The following is a 24,857-nucleotide window of genomic DNA, read 5'->3' as shown; positions in this document are numbered from 1 at the left end:
TTGGCCTTGGCCTCATCAAAATTAACCCTCAGCAGCCTAATTTCTTGGTTGAGGGTTACCACTTCTTGCTGGCTTTGCTGCAAACGAGCCTCCAAAACAGCAGCCTCAATAGCTCTGGTTTCCAGTTCCGAGAGGTGGAGAACAGTCTGGTCTCGTTCCGCCAAAAGTTGATCCCGTTCATAAGTAAGTTCTTCCTTCTCACGAATCAACCTTTGAAGGCCCTCAGAGGCAAGAAAGTTGGCCTATAAAATAAGAAGAGAAAAAACTTAGAATACATTCGTTCAAAAGTAGAAGAAATAACATAGGAAAGAAGGAACGTACTGCAGCGGCGTTATGCATAGCATTGTTCAATAAACACTCGCCCAAGAGTGTATGAATATTTTCCCAGTCTTTTTCTGAAGCCAAAGGCTTCAGGTAATTAGCAAGCTCCACCGGCCGTGATAGCAGGTTGCACCCGGTAGAGACCGAAAGTGTAATGTTCCTCCTCCTTTGTGGATCTTCAGAAGGAGCAACATAATTTTTCCCCAAGTTCCCATGAACTGGGGACTGTGGAAAAGGAACACCTTCTTCATGGTCAGGCGTGGCCGATGGAGATGGTGTAGCAACCGCTGGTGGAAGAGTAAACGAAGATGGAAATGATGTAGCAGTTGCTGGTGTTGGTGAAGGTGGAGATGAAGCTGATGGAGTTGAAGAGTGAGAAGCAGCTGCATCAAATGCAGTGCTGGTTGTTTGATGTTCGCCAACCAAAGACGGAAAGGACCTGGTACTCATCCCCGCAGCACCGGTTGCAGCAATTGGGGCCCAAAAACGGGAGTTGGCATATTCTACCAAATCAGACTCTCCCCCAAAGTGCTGATACATCGTCTTCAGTTGTTGTAACTATCTCAACAGGTCGAGCATCCTGTTGAGACGATGAGGATCATCGCCTTCTATGTAAAGAAGCTCCCTCATCAACAGCTTCTTCATCATCATCAATCATCACGGGGTCTACGACCGGCCCAGAAGGAGGACCAGTCATCATTGCCACCAGAGATGATTTGGGGGAATCAAGCTTTGCCCTTTTATTCTTTTCCCCAGACGCGGAGGAGCATCTTCTCTTTGTTTGTTTATCCTCTGGTCGAGGACTCCGTAAAAAAATATTTGCACCCGAAATAGGCCCGGAGATATCGAACCTTAGAATACAATTTCATAATTTTATAAGACAGAAAGGAAGAAAGTTTATATATATATATATATATATATATATATATATATATATGTGTGTGTGTGTGTGTGTGTGTGTGTGTGTGTGTGTGTCAAAAATTATTTACAAGGACAGCATGGCCCGATCAAATTTCTCTACAAAAGACTGAAACGGTCTTAAAAGAAACACAAAAAATTATAATCCTAAAGGACTTAGTCTTCTCTGGGAGCAGCATCTTCGCCCTCGAGGCCTTCTTCGCTTTCAGATCCGCTCATACTCCCAGAATCATCATTATCAGGAAAGGCCAACACTCTGGCTTCAGCTTCAAGCTCCTTAGCATTCTTGATCTCGGTTGTAAGATTGAAGCCACTAGCATGGATCTCCTCGAGAGTCTCCCTTCGAGACTGGCATTTAGCATGCTCGGCAACCCAGTTTGTTCGAGCCTGAGCAGCTTCGGCAACCTCCTTTGCTCGAACCTGAGCAGCTTCAGCGTCGGACCGGTAGACGGCCACCATTGCATCGGCATTAGCCTTGGCCATTTCGACCTCCGATTTGGCCGCTACAAGTTCTGTGGCCAACCTCTCTCGATCGAAAGTTGCTGAACCCAACCGAGACTGGAACTCCTCAATTTTCTTGGCTTGCACCAAGGCCTTCTCTTTCAAGCTTCGGAGTTGGGTCTCAGCCGAGGCCAGTTGAGCTTGGGCAGCCTCCTTTTCTGAGGCAAGGCGATCCATGTTCTTCTTCTATGCCTTGGCCTCCGCTTTCACTGCGTCCACTTCCTCACGAAGCTACCCGATCACATTGAGCTTTTGCTGGACCTGTGGGACCAAACTATTAGCCACCATGCCCGAGTTAGTATCATTAACTTCAAAGATTCTTTTTACCTGCTCGGCCAGATCAACTTGTTCTTTCTGAGCTGCTTCTAGCTCAACCCGAAGTCCTTTTGCTTCCCCTTCCCTATGCTCACTGAGAAGCTTGAAGGCATCTCTCTCCTCAGTAAGCCCTCGGATTTTGGCTTCGTATCGGCTCAGCTTCCCTCAGGATCGAAAGAAAGCCTCGTGATGAAGCATAAAAGCCTATAAAAATAGAAAGAAGGAATTAAACAAGGGGAGAAAAGTACAAGTATAAAAATTGACAAAGAAAATATGAACTTACCCGGTTCAGGTCCTGTTGGGCTTCGTTGAAAGCACAAGGCGCTCCTACCCCATCTATCTGGGCTTGGTCTTCTTCCGTGACCAAACATCGAAGGTAGCTAGCCACTCCTACGGGGGCAACAAGAATACGGGAATCCTTTGGGAGCATGATAACGATTGTTCGCTTACGCCCGGGATTGACACTAGGGGCCGAAAACTGATTGGTCAGTTTAAAACTCGAGGAAGCCTCTCCCGAGATCTTCTTCGGAGCCTCCAAGTCACTCAGACCGGTGACGTCTTCTACCCCAACAAAATAATCACGGAAAGAATCTTCCTCTCTGTGGGCTCCCTCCCCGTGACAAGTCTCCACGGCCTGAGTGTCGCGTATCATCGACTCAGAAAATGAAGGAAACGAGGGGGAATCCCCAATCTCTATTGCCCCAAGTGGGTATTTTAGGGTGTCGCCTCCGTCTTGGGGAGCCTCAAGCCCGGTTTCTGCACCGGCATCCACCGCCTCTTTAACGGTCTCTTCGCCCCGAGATAAAGCATCTTCGGTTCCTCTCGGCTTGGGGACTTGGGCCGAAGTCTCCTCCTCGATCTCATCAAGCCTAAACGGAGCAGTATCTACTCCCACCGGTTTTGAAGTTCTTCGAATCTTGGTGCTAGCTCGCGCACGGGCCACCAGCCCGGAATCATCTTCTTTCTCTTCTTCTTCTTCTTCTTCTTCTTCTTCTTCTTCTTCCCTTAGTCTTTGGACTGACTCCATAGTCAACAGGATTGTGTTCTCCTTGGGTTTACGAGCTGTTCTCTTCTTGGGTTTTTGACCCTCGAAGTTCGAGGCCCTTTTCCTCTTATTCTCCTTTGCCGGTTTCGAGATCGGTGGTGAAACTTCTTCATCACCGGACGGGAGTCTCATAGTCGCATCCCTTCCGAGACCTGCCAAAGGAGAAAGTAAGTAAACTCATGTTTGAAAAGATGCTTGAACGATAGGCAAATCGGTAAGTCGGGAAGAAGTCTTACCATAAGTACGAGCCTCCCACCGACCCTTTGACAAATCGCACCATGCGCGCTCGGTGTATGTTAATGTCGAAACTAGGCTCCTAACCCAGTTCTCGAGGTGGGGAACCGCACCCGAAATCCTAGCAACGGCTGCATCGAGAAAAACACTGATAAGAAAGGATGAAGAAGTAAAAACAACGAACAGAAATTAAAGACGGAATCATACTTATGTTTCATATTCCATTTCTCAGGAAATGACATGCTCTCAGTCGGGATTATGTCCGTGATCTTCACCCGAATGAACCGGCCCATCCAGCCCCAATCTTTGTCTTCATCTATACTCGAGATGAGCGCCTTGGTGGCCCGGTGTTGAAGCTTTATCAGCCCACCTCGATAGAATCGAGGGCTTGAAGGGAAGCCCATCGATTTTACTCACGAAGAAACGGAGCAGTATCACGATCCTCCAGAAAGAAGGGTGAATTTGGCTGAGGGTCACCTGGTATTTCTTGCAGAAGTCTACGATGACCGGATCGAGGGGACCCAACATGAAAGGATAAGTGTAAACACTCAGGAACCCTTCCACGTGGGTGGTGATCGCTTCTTCTGGTGTCGGTATCACAACCTCTTTGTTTCCCCAGTTCCAATCTTTCTTCACCTGGTCAAGGAGGCTTTTGGAAATCGAGCATATATATCTCGATACCGGCTCGCATCAACCAGGAACCGATGAGGGTTTCTCAACCTTATAGTCGGAATCAATGACACACACCCCGGGAATAAGTTCTTCAGGGCATGGCTCCACCACTGGTTTCTCGCCGGCCGGCCGAGATGAGGAAGCAACCTCTTTCTGCGGAACAGTTTTAGATGTTTTGGCCATTTAGTTTTTTTGGGCAAAGAAGAATGGAGATTGAAGTATTTGGTGTTTTAGGAAGAATAAGCAAAGAAACTCAAAAACTTGAAGATAGGAAGCTTTGGAGAAGGCAAAGAACTATGGAGATTGGAATGAAAAAGGTTTGAAAGTAAAGTTTGAAATAATGAAGAAGGGGGCTATTTATCGGTTTCACAACGACGATTCAAAACTGGTAATGGACGACCGTCGACTGACGCGCATTAAATACCCGGAAAACTGTACCGACGAGACGTTTCGGTCACTCATGCTGCTTATGTCATGACGATTACGTCATGATGTACCGAGGTGAAGATCGAAGGCTCAAATCGTTTCTTGTCATTACTCTCCAAAAAATGAGCGAACTATTTGTATGGTTAATCGAGACCGAGAAGGATAGAGATCTAGCGAGATCGAAGGAAATCTGCTAAGTCGAATAACAGAAAGCTGAGGAATCTGTGACCGGGCGAGAATTGTGGCGAAGATCTCGGCATGTATCAAGTCAAGACCGGTTGATTAGCCAATTAGGAGATTTTCTTCTGTATTTAGAATTGTACCATATGTAGAACTTATCTACTATATAAAGAAGGTTCCAATCATTTTGTAAGGGAGGACATTCACGCATAACAAAGCAATATATTACGTTTTCTCTCTTAAGCTCTCTTATTCAGTTGTTCAGTTCTTGCTTTTCAATAATATACTCAGTTGGTTCGAGGGCGACCTAGTTCGACGGTCAAAGTTGTGCGTTACATTGGTTTGCTTCATTTTACAGTTAATTTCTAACTTCAATTCTCATATTTCTCAGTTTGTGCCAAGTGAAATCACATATCCTTAAAACCACTTACAAATTTAATTGTTATCCGATTTTAAGGGTACACACCCATTATGTTTCAATTGGGAGCATTTGCACAGATAGCATTTTGACATCACTATTTAAATTCCATCTCCATGCCTAAATTTATCTGCAAAGAGAAAAATTCGTCCAACCACTTTTAAAGGCAAAATTTAGCTCACTGGACTAACATGAACATAAATTAAAGAGGGGCCTCAAAAAAGGTCATATGGTGCAAATAATTCTTTCAATTGTGCCAAGACCACCCTCCCTAATTGACAAGGAATCAGACAATATTTTAAACCTTTTAATTTCACTAAGTTCAGAAGAACACTGAATAGAATAGAATTAAGTAAAAGGACAAACATCTCAAAAAGAAACTCCATACTTGATTAGAAACAACTCAATGAAAATGTAAGTTCTTATTGAGCAAGACCCAGCATATAGAAAAAAAAAAATCAGCATTCCAATTCAAGAATGGACTTTTTCGTATATATACAAAATTTTAAACTTATATACCCGGTTTTGTCTAAGTTTTTATATTTACAGGAAGTAACAAAAGTTTTTTACAAAATATATACAAATCCGGTCAAAATCTACAATTTATCTACAACATAAGTACACATTTTTTGTACAGAATACGGTCAAAAACTACAATTTACATATAATTTATATATAACGTATATACAATTATGTAAGTTGTAGATATTTTATATACCGTTTCTACATTCGACATACAAAATATATACAATTTGTTCGTGTCTTCTTTTTCGAGTTTCAGTCTGAAATTTCAACCAAAACCACCTCAAATCTTCACCAAATTGTCTCAAATTTGAGATATAAACTCCAACGAATATTCCCAATCATTTGCAACAACACCCAATCCAAACAAAAAATAATTTCATAAAATTTTATTTTTGAATTCAAAGCTTTAAAACTTTTTAATGGCTGTCAATGAAATTTTTAATGGATTAACATAGTTTCCAATTCAATCTACTCGCTTCTAATTAATACTATTTTATTTATTGATTCCAAAAAGCTAAAAGAATGATAACTAAAATGATTTTCTTCATCAGAGCTAATTTGTTTTCTTATTTACTTCCTCGTTTTCATAGGATCTGAAGCAAGTACTAATCTTCTCTTTTTTTTCACTTAACATTAGTATCATTTTTTCAATTAATCCACATAAAGATATTAATATAAGAATACTGATAGAGAATGAAAGAGAGAGAGAGAGATAGAAGAAAGAGAGCGGAGAAGGAATTCCCTATTCAATTCCTAATATAATGGGATACTCATTAATACTAATTTGTATATAATTGGTAAATTGTATATCAATTTATAATTAAGTTAAAAGCTAAACAGTGAGGGTAAATAAGTTTCTAATGTAGTACATATAGGTAAAAATCCCATTCAAGAAGCCGAGAAATATGCTGTCACCACCAGTAAATAGGAGGCAGAAGGAGAGCAAAGTCAAAGGGTGGATCAAGACAGGATTAGAACGGAGTCAAGGGATGGATCAAGCCAAACTCATAACTTTGCTCATAAATTAGGTTTTGATCATGCTGTACTCAAACAATTCTCCCAAGACCCATACTTTGAGCTGAGGGTTCCTCCACCATTTTGCTGTGCACATTCAGAAATCACAGAGCGAGTGCAAACATCCCAAGTCTTTGCTATGTCTTTTAAAGACATTGGTTGTGAAAAATTTCGCAGAAAGACACCAAACCTTGATTTGGCCTTCATGGAGTGATCTTCATACTTTTTACTGCAGAAGAAAACAGTTGAAATCGAGTTTTAAAATAATTCAGTTAGGTGTTTTAATTGGAGAATATAAGACTCGAAAAGGGTGATCTCCAAAACATAATTAATAATCTTAATGCAGATCAAAAGGCAGATGAGTAAAATCTTTTATGGTGTTCCTGTATAGTGTGCTCTAAAATCTCATATCTCCTAGTCAGTATATTTCGCGAACCTATGCTAACTCATTTGAGTGTCAGCATGCCCAACATCAGCAATTTAATTTCTCAGATAACACTACCCTCTATTTTCTAGGGAGAAAAATTAACTGAACAAGACATGCTCAATAGACCCCTGTTACTAAGTACTAACAGCCCCTGATTGACTAGTAGAAAATCCAAATGGACAAAAAATCACAAGGACTCTTTGTTCATCATCTTAAGACCTACAAATTAACTAGCTATGACGAACATGGCATAAAATCAGGTCTGCCAATTTTTATTGATTTCATATGATAGAATTTTTCTTATTAATTCTCTCTTCTTCCCTTTCTCTATCTGTGGTCATCTCTTTTTCAGTACTATATCAAGTAGACTGGCCAACTTTTCCTCACCTGACTTCAACTGGAAACTCGTCCAACAAAACCAGAGAGCAGTCTGGATAATTAGCTGGAACGAGCAATCTCAAAGGCTGAATTTGAGACTGCACAGAAGTAAAAGACTCAATCAACCATAGAAACCAAAAATGATACGAGTAGATGACTGAAGTTCAGTATACGAAGATCAAAATCTCACCATCTGTGCTGAAGCATACTGTGATTTTAAGCTTGGACTCAATGCAACGGAAGTGAAGGAACACTTAACAGTAGTACCTTCACCACCCTCTGTTGCGGAAGCAACAGCACTTGGATCAAAACCTTCATCACTAATTTCTACAACAGTGTCGATAAGCTGCCGATTGATATTCCATATCTCTTCAACCAGTGCATGATTAACCTGCAACAGATTACAAATCATTGTTCGTACTGTAGCTACTGCAGGAGAATCCTAATATTGACAGCAAGGCAATTTTCTTGTCCAAGATCACCACATCAATATGAATGAAACACATCAAGGAAAATCAGCAATCTGAAAAGTAACAATTTTTGTGAATAAACAATGTGCTTACATCAAATATAGGATGTCCTACCATAAAAAAAAATTGATGAAAAGCAAACAAGAGGAGCAAAATAAAGCTAACTCATTTTCCGTATATGCAAAAAATACCATACTTTAAGGAAAAACACCATTCTACATGTTGAGTTAACATGCTTGCGTGGAAGCAATGCTGCTTTAGTTCCCGAGTCTTACAATTATAATACCTATTATCCAATATCCAGCCAAAGCTTGGGATGTTTCCAACTTGTAGTTCTGTTTTTCTGTTGAACAAATTTACTCATTTGAGAATCCAGTTAATAAATGATTATGTGGGCAGAACCTAAGCCATTCATGTTATCTACATAAATACAAGTATATAGTAACACAAAAGGTAGGATGCATCCAGAAATAAAGAAGCCCAATATGCAAGTGCAAGGACAAAGGGTGGTGTGTCGATTTAAACTCCAGAGAGCAAAACAGTGAAATAAGGCGCAGTTGGGAACTCAAGTCAAAAGTATTTCAAAAAAAGACAGTGACTAGACATCCGAAGACAAATGTTGGATATCGTATCTGCTGCAGCTGATTTGTTGGAATAATGAGTTGTTTACTTGTAGGAGAATTCTATTTTTGTTATTATATCTAAGATGTCTAATTCAAATTTTTTGTTAAGATATTTTTGGTTGTTGAATAACTACAGTGCAGATTTTCTGTTTTCAAATCCAAACCATCTTGTGCTGCACCTTTTTTATTAAAAAAGAAAACAACAGTGGTGTCAGAGGCTAGTTAGTCTTACAGAGAGTTCACTCAAAAGGACCATTCATTAATCATACCTATTTTTAAATTTATTTTTCAAACATGGGAAGTAGCAGTCTCTCTTAATGTCCAACAAACTTTCAATTGTGAAAGCTATCATATTTGATCTGTAAAAGTGGAGTCTTATCTTACCTGAAGTTGTAATGGAAGATCAATCCTTACAACCACTACTTGCAAGTCCTACCCTTGCCTAAATTAAATCTCATTCCGAAGAGCACAAGATAGTGTTTCTGAAGGTGTTTTTACGCACAAAACAAAAAAAAGGTCATGTTACAAAAGTGGCAAGTTCAAAGACACTCAAAACAATCCACAAGCACAATTAGCAGAAGCAAAAATAAAGAAGCATATTTTTCAGATTGCAGCAATGGAAGCGAAGGAGGACCGGAGGAGTGCTGAATATTGCATCTGTTAATCAGTTGGAACAATTAGCTGTTTAGTAGTAAGAGGAGTCTACTTTTATTTTAGTATCTAGGATGTTTAAATTTAAATTTATGTATAGATATTTTAGGTTGTTATAACTATTATGCAAATTTTCTGTTTTCAAATGGCTATTTATGGCCTTGTGGTTATTTAAAATTTTGGAGATAAATTTTCACTCATATTTTTTAACCTTCTTTTTGCTGCATCTTTTTTGAAAAAGAAAAAAAAACAACTTTCTTCCACCTTAGACTTAGTTCACTACGAAAATATTTTCACATGCTAGTTGCTACAAAAGGAATAAGGTTGATATCAAAACCTCATAATCTCTCTCTCTCTCTCTCTCTCTCTCTCTCTATATATATATATATATATATATATATATATATATATATTATGAAGGTATTTTTCTATTTTGATACAGATTTGTATCCTGTGCAAATCTGACACAGTAGGTTTGAGGGACATTAGCTAGGAATTTCGGGGTAGAGATTGGATATTAGTTGTCCTGATATCATAAGTTGAAGGAGCAAGCAATGTGAATGACAGTATGGTCCAAAGACACTCCAGTATTAGGCAGTGTAGAAGCCAGCTGAAAGAATCACGTTTTCAGTATACTGCATTTATTTGATGCTAGACGGCCATCTTATACTGGTTCAGATCACTTGGATATACTCCCAAGCTGCAAAAGCATTACAGCAGTAATGCTCATGTCTCATTAAACAACATACCCAATGTAATCTAACAAAGTAGGGTCTGAGGAGGGAAGTGTGTACACAGACCTTACCCCTACCATGTGAAGGTAGAGAGTTTGTTTCTGATTGACCCTCGGTTCAATGAAAGCATAATCACAGCAGTCATGACAAAGAAATTCGGTAGTGGAGAAGCTATGGAAAAAGAAGCAGTAACAATAGCTAGCAAAATAAGATAACCGAAGGTCCGAAGCAAAAGAAATACGTAACAGGCAGTAATAGAAATCTAAGAACAGGAAATACTAGAATAACACTAGTACTATAGGTTTAGAAAAGAGATACCGACACGAAAAAGAAATACGCTTGACTACTTACTAACTTATTACCCTAATCCTCGACCTCCACACCCTCTTATCAAGGGTTATGTCCTCGATAAGCTGAAGATGTGCCATGTCTTGCCTGATCACGTCTCCCCGGTACTTCTTCGGCCTACCTCTACCTTTACTTGGACCCACCATAGTCAACCTCTCACACCTCCTCACGGCAGCATTTGCGCATCTCCTCTTCACATGCCTGAACCATCTTAGCCTCGCTTTCCGCATCTTGTCCACCACACAGGCCACATCCACCTTGTCCAAAATATTTTCATTCCTAATCATATTCCTTTTAATATGCCCACACATCCATCTCATCATCCTTATTTTCGCTACTTTCATCTTCTGAACGTGAGAGGTCTTGACTGGCCACCACTCTGCCTCATATAACAAAGTCGGTCTAACAACCACTTTGTAGATGCGAGCCTCCATTTCATCCATCCCGCTCCAATACGATGCGTGGCATCATCGTCAATCTCCCCAAAATTTGGATTATAGCCCCAAGATACTTAAAACTTCCTCTCTTGGGGATGACTTGTGTATCCAGCCTCTCTTCCACGTCGACCTCCTGAGTCACGTCACTGAACTTGCACTCCAAGTATGTTGTTTCAATCCTGCTCAACTTGAAACTTTTAGACTCTAAGGTCTGCCTCCAAACCTCCAGCCTAGAGTTCACACCGCCTCACATTTCGTCAATCAGTACTATGTCATCTACAAATAACATGCACCAAGGCACCTCCCCTTGAATATGTCGAGTCAACTCATCCATCATCAAGGCAAATAGGAATGGGCTGAGAACTGATCCCTGGTGCAACCCCATCACGACATGGGAAGTGTCCCGAGTCTCCTCCCACTGTCCTTACCCAGGTCTTGGCTCCATCATACATATCCTTAATAGCACTAGTGTATGTGACAGGTACACATCTAGCCTCCAAACATCTCCACAGAACTTCCCTTGTGACTTTCTTGTATGCTTTTTCTAGATCGATAAAAACGACATGTAAGTCCCTCTTCTCCCTATACTGTTCTACAAATCTTCTTACAAGATGAATGGCTTCTTCTCCCTTCACACGCTCTTTCAAAATTCCACCAGGATCTCGTCTGGCCCGGTCGCTGGCTCATCTTACGCATAGCCCTCTCAACCTCCACAACCTTTACATGCCTACAATACCCACAATCTCGACGGCTCTCGGAGTGCTCCAAATCTCCCAGCACAATATTCATGTCCCTCTCTTCATTCAATAGTTAATGGAAGTATGTCTGTCATCTTCGTCTAATATGTGCCTCTTCCACCAATACTTTGCCTTCCTCATATTTGATGAAATATGTGCCTCTTCCACCAATACTTTGCCTTCCTCATATTTGATGCGCTTCACTTGATCTAGTTCTCCGACCCTCCTTTCTCTCGCCTTAGCTAGCATGTACTACTTCTTATCCCAACCTTTGTCCTCAACTTTTACATATAAGCATTCAAATGATGTCGTCTTCACCGACGTAACCGCTAACTTCGCCTCCTTCTTCGCGGCCTTATACCTCTTCCTATGCGTCCGCTTGTCCTCCTCGTCTTTTCACTCCACTAACTTCTCATAAGTGACCTTTTTGGCTTCTACTTTCCCTTGGACCTCTCTATTACACCACCAATCCGCTCGATGTCCCCAGTATTACCCCTCAAGACCCCCGGCACCTCTCTAGCTGCTTCCCTAATACAACTAGTTGTGATCCCACATACTGCTTGAATCCCCACTACTCCCCCAAACCCCCATTGCCATCAACTTCTCCCCCCAACTCCTGAGCTCTGGCGGTAATCAAGCCACCCCATTTGATCCTTGGCATGTCGCACAAATCCCTCTTTTTCCTCTTTCTCTTAATCTCTAAATCCATCGCCAAGAGTTTATGTTGGGTTGTAAGATTCTCACTCGGGATAACCTTGTAATCCTTACAAAGAACTCTATCACCCTTCCTAAAGAATAAGTAATCTATCTGAGTCTTAGCCACCGTACTGCGAAAGGTTACCAAGTGCTCCTCTTTCTACAGAAAACTCGAATTAGCGATCACCAACTCAAAAGTTTTTGCGAAATCCAAAAGGGAGACTCCTCCTTCGTTTCTATCCTCAAAACCAAAACCTCTATGCACAATGTCAAAATCAAAACCTCCATCCAAAAGGAAAGGTATGTTTGATTTCCACATGCAGTATCATACGTTGTGCAGCTATCACAGAATACACTTGAGAAGAAACTTAAAAGTGGACAATTTGGGCGGAATTCTAGTTGCAGGAATATAATCAGTCAAATGTCAAAGGAAAGATAGGCACTTGTAATGATAATTCAAGGGCACTTCACATTAAGTTTCAGTTTGAAGGTATGCTCAGACTTCAGGAAGTCATTCCAATGTATTGCATATGTTCCATTCCCGTCTCTCTTTTGGCCATGGCTATATTCCAGCTTTTATTTTAACTTCAAAGTGCACCCCCATGGATCTCCTATTTCTATTAAGAACCAGAATAATCTAACACGCCTCTCTCATGGATAGATGTATACTTTTGTACTTCTTTCATGTAATAGAAAGGTATCAGAAGATTACCTCAGGTTTCGGTATTTTGACACTTGTTGACTCTGACTCAGATGCTTCAGACCCATTCAATTGCCAGAAACTATCATTTACACAGCCACTTGATGAAACGACATCAGAAGTTCTGTGTCGCTTCTGTTTCTTTGCTCCTGGCAGTCCATCCTGCGCAGAGTAATTTGTCGCTTGGAGACGACATTTGGTCGTGGCAACCAAATCTTCACCAACAGTTGCTCTTGATCCATTTCCTGGTGCAGATCCTGCTGTTCGATCCATCATACTGACAACTGAACTGATGTCACTAATTGACGAATTCAATGCTTTTGGGGACATGTTTTTAACCTGAATATAACATTAGGTCAAATCAAAAGAAAGTTGCAAAGACAGATATATTGGGATTAGTGAAAGTATAAATTAAGTAGAACACTATTATACAAACCACTTTCATCAAGCGTTCCAATGATTGTTCAACACTTGACTTGCCTGAAACAACAGCTGAAACATTGGCATGTGTACCATCTAAACAAGTAAACTCTGCAAGCAAAGGTGAGGCTGATATCTCCGGAATACCAATTCCAACGGATTGGTCAGGTGCATCAGCCTGCTGATGCGTTATATTTCCAGCAGCAATATGTGATGCAAGGCCAGTACTAACTTTTACAGAATCCCCTGGCATTGGAGATAGATCCCAGGAAGTTGAAGGAGATGGGACAACAAATGGTGAGTTTGCAGATTGGAGAGGAGGCCCAGCTTTAGTAAGAGATGCCAACATATTTTGTTCGTCAGTTTGCGGCGAAGGATGTTGGGTAACCTGAGGAGAAAAGGAATTATGTTGCAACTTGGTGAGATTATTCTGCTGCATTGCTTCCATGGAACTCTGTACCTTAAGTTGCATCCGAAGAGCTTCAGGAAGTTGCCCTTGCTGCAGAGACAAAGTAGGCTTGCGCGGCCTATCGGAACTAAGAAAGAGATCTATGTGCTTCTCAACCTGTAGCAGTTTCTCCTTATGAGAAAGCTGGATATCTTGCTTGTTAAGCCGCAAGAAAAGCAAAATGTGTCCCAGCGTGATCTTGAGCATCTTGAACGTTTCAATTTGCTCATTTTGAGGCCGCTGAAGAAGAGAATCTAGCTGAAAAACAGAAAGAAATCAGTTTAGCAACAGCCTTGTTTCTCGCCCTTGCTAACCTTTAATAGTCATGCTTTAAGTACCTCCCACCCCCACCCTCCACCCCAGGCGAAGGAAAAGGGAGGAGAATTTAAGAAAGGGCATAACAAGACAAATAACACAGTTAGCTAGCAAGCTGCCCACAATTCAACAAAATGTTGACTTAAGTGCATTTTTAACTAAGCCATATCAAGCCCTTGACAAGAGAATCAGGCAGACCTTGATTCCTTCACCAAACTGGAGGAAACTAACATCAAAATCACATCTACTCACAGTGTTTAACTAGGAATTTGAACCCCAGTCTCCCATGATTTCATCCACTTTATTAACCGCTAGGCCACATCTTTGAATGCCCGAGCACCACCTTAACTTAACGATCATATACAGTACTTAAACACTGACAAATGATGCAGATGTAGGAAAATGAAGAGGAATTAACCACACTATAGTCGAATCCCACTATAAAGGCAAGGTTTCTTAAGTTAACAGGAAAGGGACCAAAGATTCAAACACGGGCATCTAGATTTTCAAATTTTCTGAAGCAAAACTTCAGTTAGATCATTTTCTAGGATTAACTATGCGCATCTCAAGGAGTTTGTATCAAATATATAAATTCTATAAAACATATGTGCTAAGGAACAATCATAAGTGTGAGAAAATTGGAAGAAGGGTGGGGAACGGGCCCATCACAGAGTTTCGAACCATGAGCCACTGGCCTTCAAGGATTTTTCAGTTATAAAAGAAAGTATCGTCCCCATAAGGAAAAAGATAAGAAGGGAGATAAGACACCACTATAGTGCCTCAATGTAGCCAATTAGATATCTATGGTCAGTTTCCCAAGGGAAAAAAAAGCATGATACAATGAAGATGCAACAAATAAATTAAAATAGAATATTCAAATGGATAAGCGTTGGGGAGGCAATATACAAATAGAAGATCCTAACAAAGTGAAGGGCAAGAACTATAAAACAATTGCGAGACTAGCACCGCTATATGAATATTCGACTTTTAAGGCCCAACATATCGACAAGATAAGTGCCGTGGAAATGCAGACGTTAAAATAGATTTTCATACTATTTAATAAAAAATTCAGTAGTGCTTACATTTGACAAAGGGTACAACTAGCACAGCAAGCATAACATAAGAGAATGTCGCTTAAGATGGCTTTAACCCACGATGTTATAGCCATGTCTTTAGTGGACCTCCAAAGACCAAAAGAATCAGTTCATAGGTGGGCATTATGACGATTAAAGGTAGTAGAAAGAGAGACAAAAAATCCATTGAGGATATTACCTCAAGACCTACGATCTCCTGGAATCAATGCCAACTTAGTTAAAACTGTAACAATAAATTTAAAAAATTTATATAAACGATACCAACTTGTTAAAAGCTTATTCATTGTTATTAACACATATATTAGGTTAGTCGTTTGCCATGAGTCCTATTATTCTAGTTAGACTTGTACGGTGGGTGGGAGCGAGTGAAATTTAAAAAACCCAAATTTTCCTTAAAAGACAAACTATTTACTATTGGAGTGAAACGAGCCTGAATTTAACAGAATGGATACAGATGATTCGTATAGCCAACTTCAACAACTTTGGGATTGAAGTATAATTTAATGAGAACTATGGACATCACAAACTGCATCAAGATCTAGATCCGCAGGTAGAATTGCTTCAGATATGATAATAATGGATTAAATGCAGATATATACCTGTTGCATTTTAGAAGCAATTTTCTAGTATAGATAATTGAGCTTTGATAAATACATCTCCTTCATAAACTTGATCTGCATTAAAATTTTCATCAAGTCAATTACAAAAATTCTAAGACTGCATTTCCATGTGTACTTGTCCCCCCCAAAAAAAAAGACTGCATTTCCATGTGAATGATAGGTGATAATTAGATCAACGTGGTATGAAGCTTGATGGTTAGAGAAAATACCTAGAGAATCTTCAGGAGAGAACCTTAAGGCTAAAAGTGAAGTAGAAAGGAAGTTACAACTGATTACAGAATCCATTTTGCACAATTTAGCATATGAAGTCTAAGAAGAGTAGACTTGGAGCAATGGTAAAGTTGTCTTCGTGTGACCTATAGGTCAGGGGTTCGAGTCGTAAAATTAGCCTCGATGCTCGCATCAGGGTAGGCTGCTTACGTCACACCCCCTTGGGTGCAGTCTTTTCTCGGACCCTGCCTGAACGTGACATGCTTCGTGCACCGGACTGCCCAACATGTGAAGTGTAAAATAAGCAACTGAACTTTGCTCTAGCTTCTTTATACACATTTCAGCTCATATCAAGTGATAGCATTCAAAGGATGCGCTCAAAAGTTCATAAATTCTTCCATGTGACTGTGACATCATTGGAAACAAATATGGAGCCGATTTTGGAAGAATTGAGATTGAAGCCGCGACTTCAAGCTTGAAGCCATGGCTCACAAGACAAAAACTGCAAGAGTGGTGTCTTAGAGTTGAAGTCCTTTCCTCACAAAGCAAAAGCTGCAAGATTGGTGTCTCAGAGTTGAGTTCATGGCCTCAAACTTGAAGTCGTGGCCTCAAGGGATTTTCCACTCACCAGACAGTTGAGCGCGTGGTCAGGACGTCTGGCGAGATTTTTGCTTATGTAAGGGCAAACTTGTATGTTGGCACACTTTAGAAGGAACTATAGACATTAGAACCTTATACTTGCTTCTCATTAGTTAGTTTTTAGTTTATGGAGGAGTTTAGACTTTAGAGGCTCAGCCTAAGTTCAACGTTTGTAAGTGTAGGGCTTGATCCCATATTCTTCTTGAACGTCAACTTGAATCTTTAGGGTAGGGATGGGCCTATTATTCACCGAGTCTCGGAGATTTCTCCATTACCAAAAAACAGTCATATATAATTTCTTCGATTTCGACATCCTTTGCAAATTAAAATACCATTGCAAACAGTACCTTTTGGTAAACCTCCTGCCAATCAGCTCCAATTGCATTTCCCCTCAGAACTGTAGAATCTAAAGATGCTACAAAATACAAATAAACCAGAAATTGAGGATAGCACTAATATTAAAGAATTTGACTCATTACAGATTCCAAATTCGGGCAATTATTGGGGATATAAACATACTGTCAGATATTACAGGAAATATTCACATATCTTAATCACCATCCAAATGGACTTGTCAACGAAAGTTAAATACTCACTATAGACTAGTATATTGACTGTGTATTTGGTAATGTGCTAATATTCCATAATTAAGCTTTCCGCCTTTTAACTGAAAATAAAATGCATCTTTTGCATCACATTTTTTCTGAGTTGCATAATGGTTTGTATGGTTAAAGCTGATCAAAACTGCAAATGACACTTGGTCACTTTCTCCACGCCTCCTAAATAATTGGTTTTACTTCTTATTAAAAAAAAGTGTAAACCAGTGGTTAAATAGTGTAGAAGTCCTAATTCTTCACATAGAAGGCATGAGAAGTGGAAATTTCTAAGAATGGCGAACTGCTAAGGAATGATGGATGAGACCTAATTGAAGCTTTTATTAAGAAAAATACATACTTGATGAAGCTTCTGGTGTGGCTCTTTGTAGTTGATATAGCTCCTTCTGCTGTTGAAGCAACGGGCTTGATGCTTGAATACTCTGTTGCATTTCCCTTGGAAATTGATTCGTCTGTTGCTGCAAACCCAAAGGTGGTCGTGATTGACTCTGCGGCGTCATTTGCTGTTGTGCAGGCTGTGACTGCGATTGTTGACGTTGACTTGGTAACACGGTTGCAGCGCTCTGTAGCGTTTGCCGTTGTACAGGAATTTTTGATAGTTGCAACATATGGATAGGATGCCGATTACAATACAAGCCAGAGTTAACAGGTTGACTTTCAGTCAACTGTTGCTGCTGGATTCCAGATATATTACTTTGAGAACCCAACTGCTGCTGATGCATATTTCTCTGAGTAGGCTGTAGAAGGTTTTGTCGCTGTTGATGCTGCTCCTCCTGTGACTGTGGCTGTTGTTTCTGCTGTTCATGTTGTATCAAGGACTGTGGTGTGTTTCCCAGCTGAAATTTCTTCTTAATCATTTGACGATGTAGCTGCTGCTGATAAAGATATCGTTGTGTTGTCTGGAATTGCTGCTGTTGCTGTTGAGAAGCAACCTGTTGTTGTCTTCCCTGCATCTGCCTCTGAGAATTACTAACCATATTAGGAGGCACGACTTGATCAACATTTGGCATGGTTTGCATGGTTTGAAAATTTGAATTCCGGCCAATGACATTTGGCATGGTAGCTTGAGTTAAGTTGCCCAAAGGAGGAAGTGCTGGGCTCAAACTAACACAATTTTGGGATGCCATGTTGTTCTGAATGTTCTGCAGCAACAGTGGTCGCTTTGTTTGAGTTTCATTGGCCACCATAGGTACAGGAAGTTGCTGTGCTTGGCTGTTAACTTGGGAATGCATGCTGCAGGATCCTACACAATTCACAAAAATTAATCAATTGCTTTCAAATAAACAAACATAATAATTTAGCAGTAAAATACATACAAGCAGCAAAAGAAAGAAAGTATATTGTAGTTAAAGATACGAGAAACAGAAGCAATAGCTTTGTGTTCCAAAACATTAAATGAGAACTTTGTCTAAGTTCATGTTAGATAAATATACAATAGTGTTCCTTTCTGTTCCTTTTTTTCGGGTAGCTAATAATGGAAACATAATAGTCAGATCGTAGAGAACAGTACTTTAAGGGGCTAGGACTCTGACCTAGAGCACAAACAATATTTACTAAGACTAATCACCTAAAATAGCTCAGATAACACAAAGATTAGAACAATGGTTCAAGCATCTGCAATTTCCCGTACATATTGTAGCTACAGAGAAAAAGTATTTTCAACAGCAGAACGAAGTAATTAGGTGTATACAAAGCATCCAATCAGACAAAGATCTGATCCTGTGAAAATATAGCACATGAAGTTTCATTGTTCACCTGGGCCATGGGCATTCTGACCACTAGTAACAGCACTGGGTTGTATAGAATCGGGATATTGAAATTTCGTCAACTTAGTCAGCATCTTTGAAAACCTTTGCAGATAATCTTGCTGAAATATTGGATAAATTTGAGTTAAAAATGCACGTTAAGACAAGCAAGAATAACAAATTAAACAATGTGGAAAACAATTGCATTATGCAGACAAATAGAAACAAGTATAGACCGCATACTTTACTCGTGGCAGCAGTATGGATCATATCCTCAAACCTCATTGCTATTTTCTTAAGCTCCTGAGCTCCTTCTTGTCCAGAGACAGGAAGACGACCCTTAATGTTCTCCATTCTATACAGCCATATCAACAAAAAATTTAGATTTAAAGAGCACAACCTAACCTAGATAAATGTTTTTTAAAGATAAAAATATTTTAAGAAATTGATAAACACAATAGAACCATGGGGCAGTGATTTCTTTCCATTTGCTGTCCGAGCAGGTATGGACAGTTGGACACCACGGTTATAAGAAAAAAAATTGATAAACACAAAGGAACCCTGAAATCCAAAATCTTTGACGAAAGAAAGCAAGTACAAGTTGCAGAAAAATAATACTCCTACTACTATAAATATATTACATTTTGTTGACAATCCGTTGACGAGAATCGGGTTGAAGTTGAGTCCGCCAATCAGCGGTGTCCATAGCTCCGGCTGCTGGGGCGGTACCCTGAGCAGCCCTCCAATTATTACCATCCATCTGAATTCCTGAACTTATCAAATTCTTTCTTCTAATAAATCAGCCGCCTATACATGCTAAAAGTTTTGTCACCGAATAAGGGTGTCCCTGTGTATTCTTCCTTTCTCCCTTAATAAATTCGTATAATATAACACTAATGAAAGAACCATTAAGTAGAGCAGTTGACGTTTATATTAACCTTTTTTAATTCAGAGTTGAATTTTTTATTTTAGGATTGTAACCAGTGAAATTGTGCGCGCTTCCAATTATAAAAACTATTTTATCTTATAAGTACAAAAATTGTAGATATCGTGGAAAAAAATACAAAAGACTTTGTTATTGTAAATAAGTAAAATAAAAGTATGTATATATATATATATATATATATATATATATATATATATATATATATATATATATAGTATCTCGACACATACGTTGCACGTACATGCCGAGTCATATAAAAAATTTTGAGTATTGCGGATTCAAATCTGTAGTTTTTTAAATAAAAAATAAAGAACTCATCCAATGACTTTCGGATAGCGCTTGCATTCACAATCTAATTAAGCTGCAAATCTTCAATTATTCTTGGTTACGTTGATACTTCGATCATACGGAGTATTGACTTCTTTTATGTTTAAGTTCTAATTTATTTAGCACTTTCCAATGTAATAAGATTGACGGATACATAAACCCCACAATTTATTTTATTATTGATACTGTTTACCCGAAAAAATGGATAGAGTTGAATTTATACGCAGTTCCGAGGATATGTGGTGCAACTTAATATAAAATGCAAGGATAAATAAAATGTGAATATAGACTGGGGAGAATGTAATCTAGACAAAGCAATCAAGAATAGTGAACCTTGGGATTTAACAAATAGAATCAATCTAAGAAACTGGAATAACCACTCTTTCTTGTAGAGGAAATAATACTTTCATTATAATGTAAATCTCAGAAAAAGATGTCCTCTACAGAAATGATAACCAAGCCCTTTTATAGTGAAGGGGTTTGGCTCCAAGCATAATAAAAATAAACATTCAGTGGGAGACCCATTATAAATCAGTTTTTCCATAATTTCTGCCAAGATTTCCTCTAGTGGGATTACAACGGCTTTTGTCTGCGAGATCGATCTTGCTTAGAATCCTCGATTTTGGTTCGAGCTTGATTTCGGCTCGAACTTATGATCTTGGTTTGAGCCCGAGAATGGTTCAAGCCCTCGAATTGATTCCAGGTCGATGTAGGTTGATTTTTGGATTATCAGCACGATAGATCTACCCGCATCATGGTTCGATCCTTGTTCGAGTTTGATTATGATATCGATCTCAACACGGACCGGCCTCCCCGGGTTCTAGGTTAGTTCGTGCTCCCTTCGGGACCTTACTTCGATGTACCACCCTTCGAACCGTACCGGACACGCCAAGGCTTAAATCTATTTCGACCATATACAGATAGTCCCCTCGTTTCTCAGAAAGAAATATGGCGAGAAACGATACGATTTTCAACAGCTCGATCGGATTATATCTTGTCGTTTCCATCAGGTTCGACCATGACGCATATGGTAGTTGTCCCGTCGGTTTAATCTTTCAAGGCATTTAATGCATGTCAGGCAGTGGTCGGCCACTGCTGATAATGAACCGCCGTCGCTTGAACCTATAAATAACTCTCACCTTTATCTTTTATCATTTTTACATCTTCTATCTTCTAAAATTTCTCAATTTCTTTTATACTCCCCAACTTACCAAAAAAGCTGTGATTTCTTTCCGAAAGAAACCCTCTTCAATTCTACCAAATCTCTATCACTTTCTTCTACTCCTTACCTTTGAATTCAAAAATGGTGAAAACATCGTAAACCGTTCCTCAGAAAGAGAAGGCTTCATCTTCACAGTGTGTCGCCGATGAGACACCGGCAGAACTATGGCCTGAAGAGTGTGTCCCCGGTGCGTGCGTCCTTACTTCAGATTTTAAAGTTGATAAAGGTTCATCGGTCCCTGGCCGATGTGAGCCGGTATCGAGGTACATGTGTTCGATAACCGAGACGCACCTCGATCTGTTAAAGAAAACATAGCCTGTGGGCGTAACGGTCGAGCGAGTGCTTGCTCGCACTCGAATTAATGTAGCTCGTAGGCTTGGTCGAGTGAATGATTCGAACTCGGATTAATATAGCCCGTAGGCTTAATGATCGAGTGAGTGTTTGCTCGCACTCAAAAAATAGCCCGTAGGCTCGGTCGAGTGAATGATTCGAACTCGAATTAATGTAGCCCGTAGGCTATTTGGTCGAGTGAGTGTTTGCTCGAACTCGAAATAAAAAATAGCCCGTAGGCTTGGTCGAGTGAATGATTCGAACTCGAATTAATGTAGCCCGTAGGCTATTTGGTCGAGTGAGTGTTTGCTCGAACTCGAAATAAAAAATAGCCCGTAGGCTTGGTCGAGTGAATGATTCGAACTCGAATTAATGTAGCCTACGGCTATTTGGTCGAGTGAGTGTTTGCTCGAACTCGAAATAAAAAATAGCCCGTAGGCTTGGTTGAGTGAATGATTCGAACTCGAATTAATGTAGCCCGTAGGCTATTTGGTCGAGTGGGTATTTGCTCGAACTCAAAATAAAAAATAGCTCGTAGGCTTGGTCGAGTGAATGATTCGAACTCGAATTAATGTAGCCTGTAGGCTATTTGGTCGAGTGAGTGTTTGCTCGAACTCGAAATAAAAAATAGTCCGTAAGCTTGGTCGAGTGAATGATTTGAACTCGAATTAATGTAGCCCGTAGACTATTTGGTCGAGTGAGTGTTTGCTCGAACTCGAAATAAAAAATAGCCTGTAGGCTTGGTCGAGTGAATGATTCGAACTCGAATTAATATAGCCCGTAGGCTATTTGGTCGAGTGAGTATTTACTCGAACTCGAAATAAAAAAATAGCCTGTAGGCTTGGTCGAGTGAATGATTCGAACTCGAATTAATGTAGCCCGTAGGCTATTTGGTCGAGTGAGTGTTTGCTCGAACTCGAAATAAAAAATAGCCCATAGGCTTAATGATCGAATTATATTTTAATTCTTCGCACGTTATTACACGCCTGGGTTCGGGCCAACCTATATGAGCATGGCTCGCTTCGACCATTTGGCTCTTTATAGTTTTCCTATCGGGACCCTGTTGCTGTGAAATAACTCTCTTACGGGACCTCGGATATTGTTATAAATGCTGCACGACCAGTGGTTGCCTCATTAAAAACCTTGCCGAAAAACCCATTTGGGATAAAACTGGTCTAAGGGAAAAAGAGTGCAATGCGTGCTTTCTGGCGAGAGATCCGTCCCTTGTTCGGACTTCTGCAGGGGTCAGTCTCGAGATATAAATGAATATGGAGAGGTTGTACCTTAACAGTAGTATCGTTTTAGATGTGATACATTCCAGTTGCTTGATAACTGTTTGCCGTTTATAACGTCGATCCTGTACGACCCTTTTCTGATGTCCTCGAGTACCTGATATGGTCCTTCCCAATTCGGTCCTAGCTTCCCTTCATTCGGATTTTAGGTACTGGTGGTAATTTTTCTCAATACTAAATCCCCAGGCTTGAAATGGCGGAGCTTGGTTCTTCGATTATAATATCTTTTGATTCGCTACTTCTGGACGGCCATTCGGACGAGGGCAGCTTCTCTCCTTTCGTCTGATAGTTCGAGGCTTGTTTTCATAGCCTCGTTATTTGATTTTTCCATCGAGAATCGAAATCTGGCACTGGGTTCACCAAGCTCGACTGGTATCAATGCTTCGGATCCATATACTAAGGAGAACGGGGTCGCCCCCGTACTGGATTTTGATGTTGTCCGATATGCCCAAAGGACTTCGAGTAGGATTTCTCTCCATCTCCCTTTAGCGTCGTTCAACCTCTTCTTTAAGTTTTGAATGACAGTTTTATTTGTTGATTCGGCCTGCCCATTCCCACTGGGTGGTATGGTGTTGACAGTATCCTTCTTATCTTGTGGTCTTCGAGGAATCTTGTTACTTTGCCGCCAATGAATTGCTTTCCATTGTCACATACTATTTCGGCGGGAATCCTGAACCGGCATATGATATGATCCCAAAATAAAGTCTATAACTTCTTTCTCCCTTATTTTCTCGAACGCCTGCGCTTCAACCCATTTAGAAAAATAGTCAGTCATAAAAAAAATGAATTTGGCTTTACCTGGGGTCGATGGCAGAGGGCCGACGATATCCATTCCCCATTTCATGAAAGGCCATGGGGATAGGACCGAATGGAGTTGTTCTCCGGGCTGGTGGATCATTGGTGCGAACCTTTGACATTTATCGCATTTACAAATAAATTCCTTCGTATCTTTGCCCATATCGATCCAATAATACCCTGCTCTGATTATTTTTTAGACTAATGTGTCGGTTCCAGAGTGATTCCCGCAAGTACCCTCATGCACTTCCCGTAGGATGTAATCGACATCCCCCGGACCCAAGCATACCGCCAACGGTCCATCGAACGTTCTTCGATACAGTGTTCCATCTGAAGCCAGAGTGAATCGAGCAGCTTTGGTCCGTAGGGTTCTGGAATCTTTAGGGTCCAATGGGAGTTTTTCGTTTTTCAAATATTCGATATACTTGTTTCTCCAATCCCAGGTTAAGCTTGTAGAATTTATTTCGGCGTGTCCTTCTTCGATTACCGATCTTGAAAGTTGAACAACATTCCCCGAGCCCGTGTCATCTACCTCGACCGACGACCCCAAAAATTCGCCAGTGCATCGGCCTCATTATTCTGTTCCCGTGGCACATGCCGTAAAGTCCATTGCTTGAAATGGCGCAAAGTGATAAGCAGTTTATCTAAATACCTCTGCATTCTACCTTCTCGAACTTCGAAAGTTTTGTTTACTTGACTCACCACCAGCAAGGAATCGCAGTTGGCTTCAATGATTTCTGCTCCCAAATTTCTAGCTAGCTCGAGACCTGCAATCATGGCTTCATACTCGGCCTCGTTGTTAGTCAACCTGATAGTTTTAATAGATTGCCTAATAATGCCACCCGTGGGTGGTTTCAAAACTATGCCCAGCCCGGACCCCTTTACGTTCGAAGCCCCGTCCATAAAAAGGATCCATACCCCCGATGATGTACCTGATTTCAACAGTTCTTTTTCGACTTCGGGTACGAGGGCCGGTGTGAAATCGGCCACGAAGTCTGCTAAGAGTTGAGACTTGATGGCCGTGCGGGGTTGATATTCGATATCGTACCCACTGAGTTCGACGGCCCATT

The 24,857-nt window shown here is 40.4% G+C and overlaps 1 protein-coding gene across 3 annotated transcripts; it reads right to left on the bottom strand.

Annotated features, from left to right (window-relative positions):
• Window positions 1-6,322: 6,322 nt before the first annotated feature.
• On the bottom strand, window positions 6,323-19,762 carry LOC104106889 (mediator of RNA polymerase II transcription subunit 15a-like). Of its 3 annotated transcripts, XM_009615544.4 has the most exons (11): window positions 19,517-19,761; window positions 19,119-19,230; window positions 18,886-18,997; window positions 17,471-18,373; window positions 16,864-16,931; window positions 13,651-13,896; window positions 13,207-13,578; window positions 12,783-13,109; window positions 7,565-7,765; window positions 7,384-7,472; window positions 6,323-6,798 (listed from the first exon to the last, which is right to left on the bottom strand). In XM_009615544.4, exons 1-11 carry the CDS (start codon window positions 19,633-19,635, stop codon window positions 6,591-6,593), a joined length of 2,757 nt encoding a protein of 918 aa, XP_009613839.1. In that variant the 5' UTR covers window positions 19,636-19,761; the 3' UTR covers window positions 6,323-6,590. The 3 variants fall into 3 exon arrangements, with proteins under 3 accessions (XP_009613839.1, XP_009613838.1, XP_070031093.1); XM_009615543.4 differs by having other exon boundaries at window positions 13,207-13,896; XM_070174992.1 differs by lacking the exons at window positions 6,323-6,798; window positions 7,384-7,472 and having other exon boundaries at window positions 7,759-7,897; window positions 13,207-13,896; window positions 19,517-19,762.
• Window positions 19,763-24,857: the final 5,095 nt, after the last annotated feature.

The sequence above is a fragment of the Nicotiana tomentosiformis genome, chromosome 5, assembly GCF_000390325.3.
Source record: "Nicotiana tomentosiformis chromosome 5, ASM39032v3, whole genome shotgun sequence".
Lineage (NCBI taxonomy): Eukaryota > Viridiplantae > Streptophyta > Magnoliopsida > Solanales > Solanaceae > Nicotiana > Nicotiana tomentosiformis.
The sequence above is the reverse complement of the archived record's forward strand: the minus strand, read 5'-3'. Positions and strand labels throughout refer to the sequence as shown.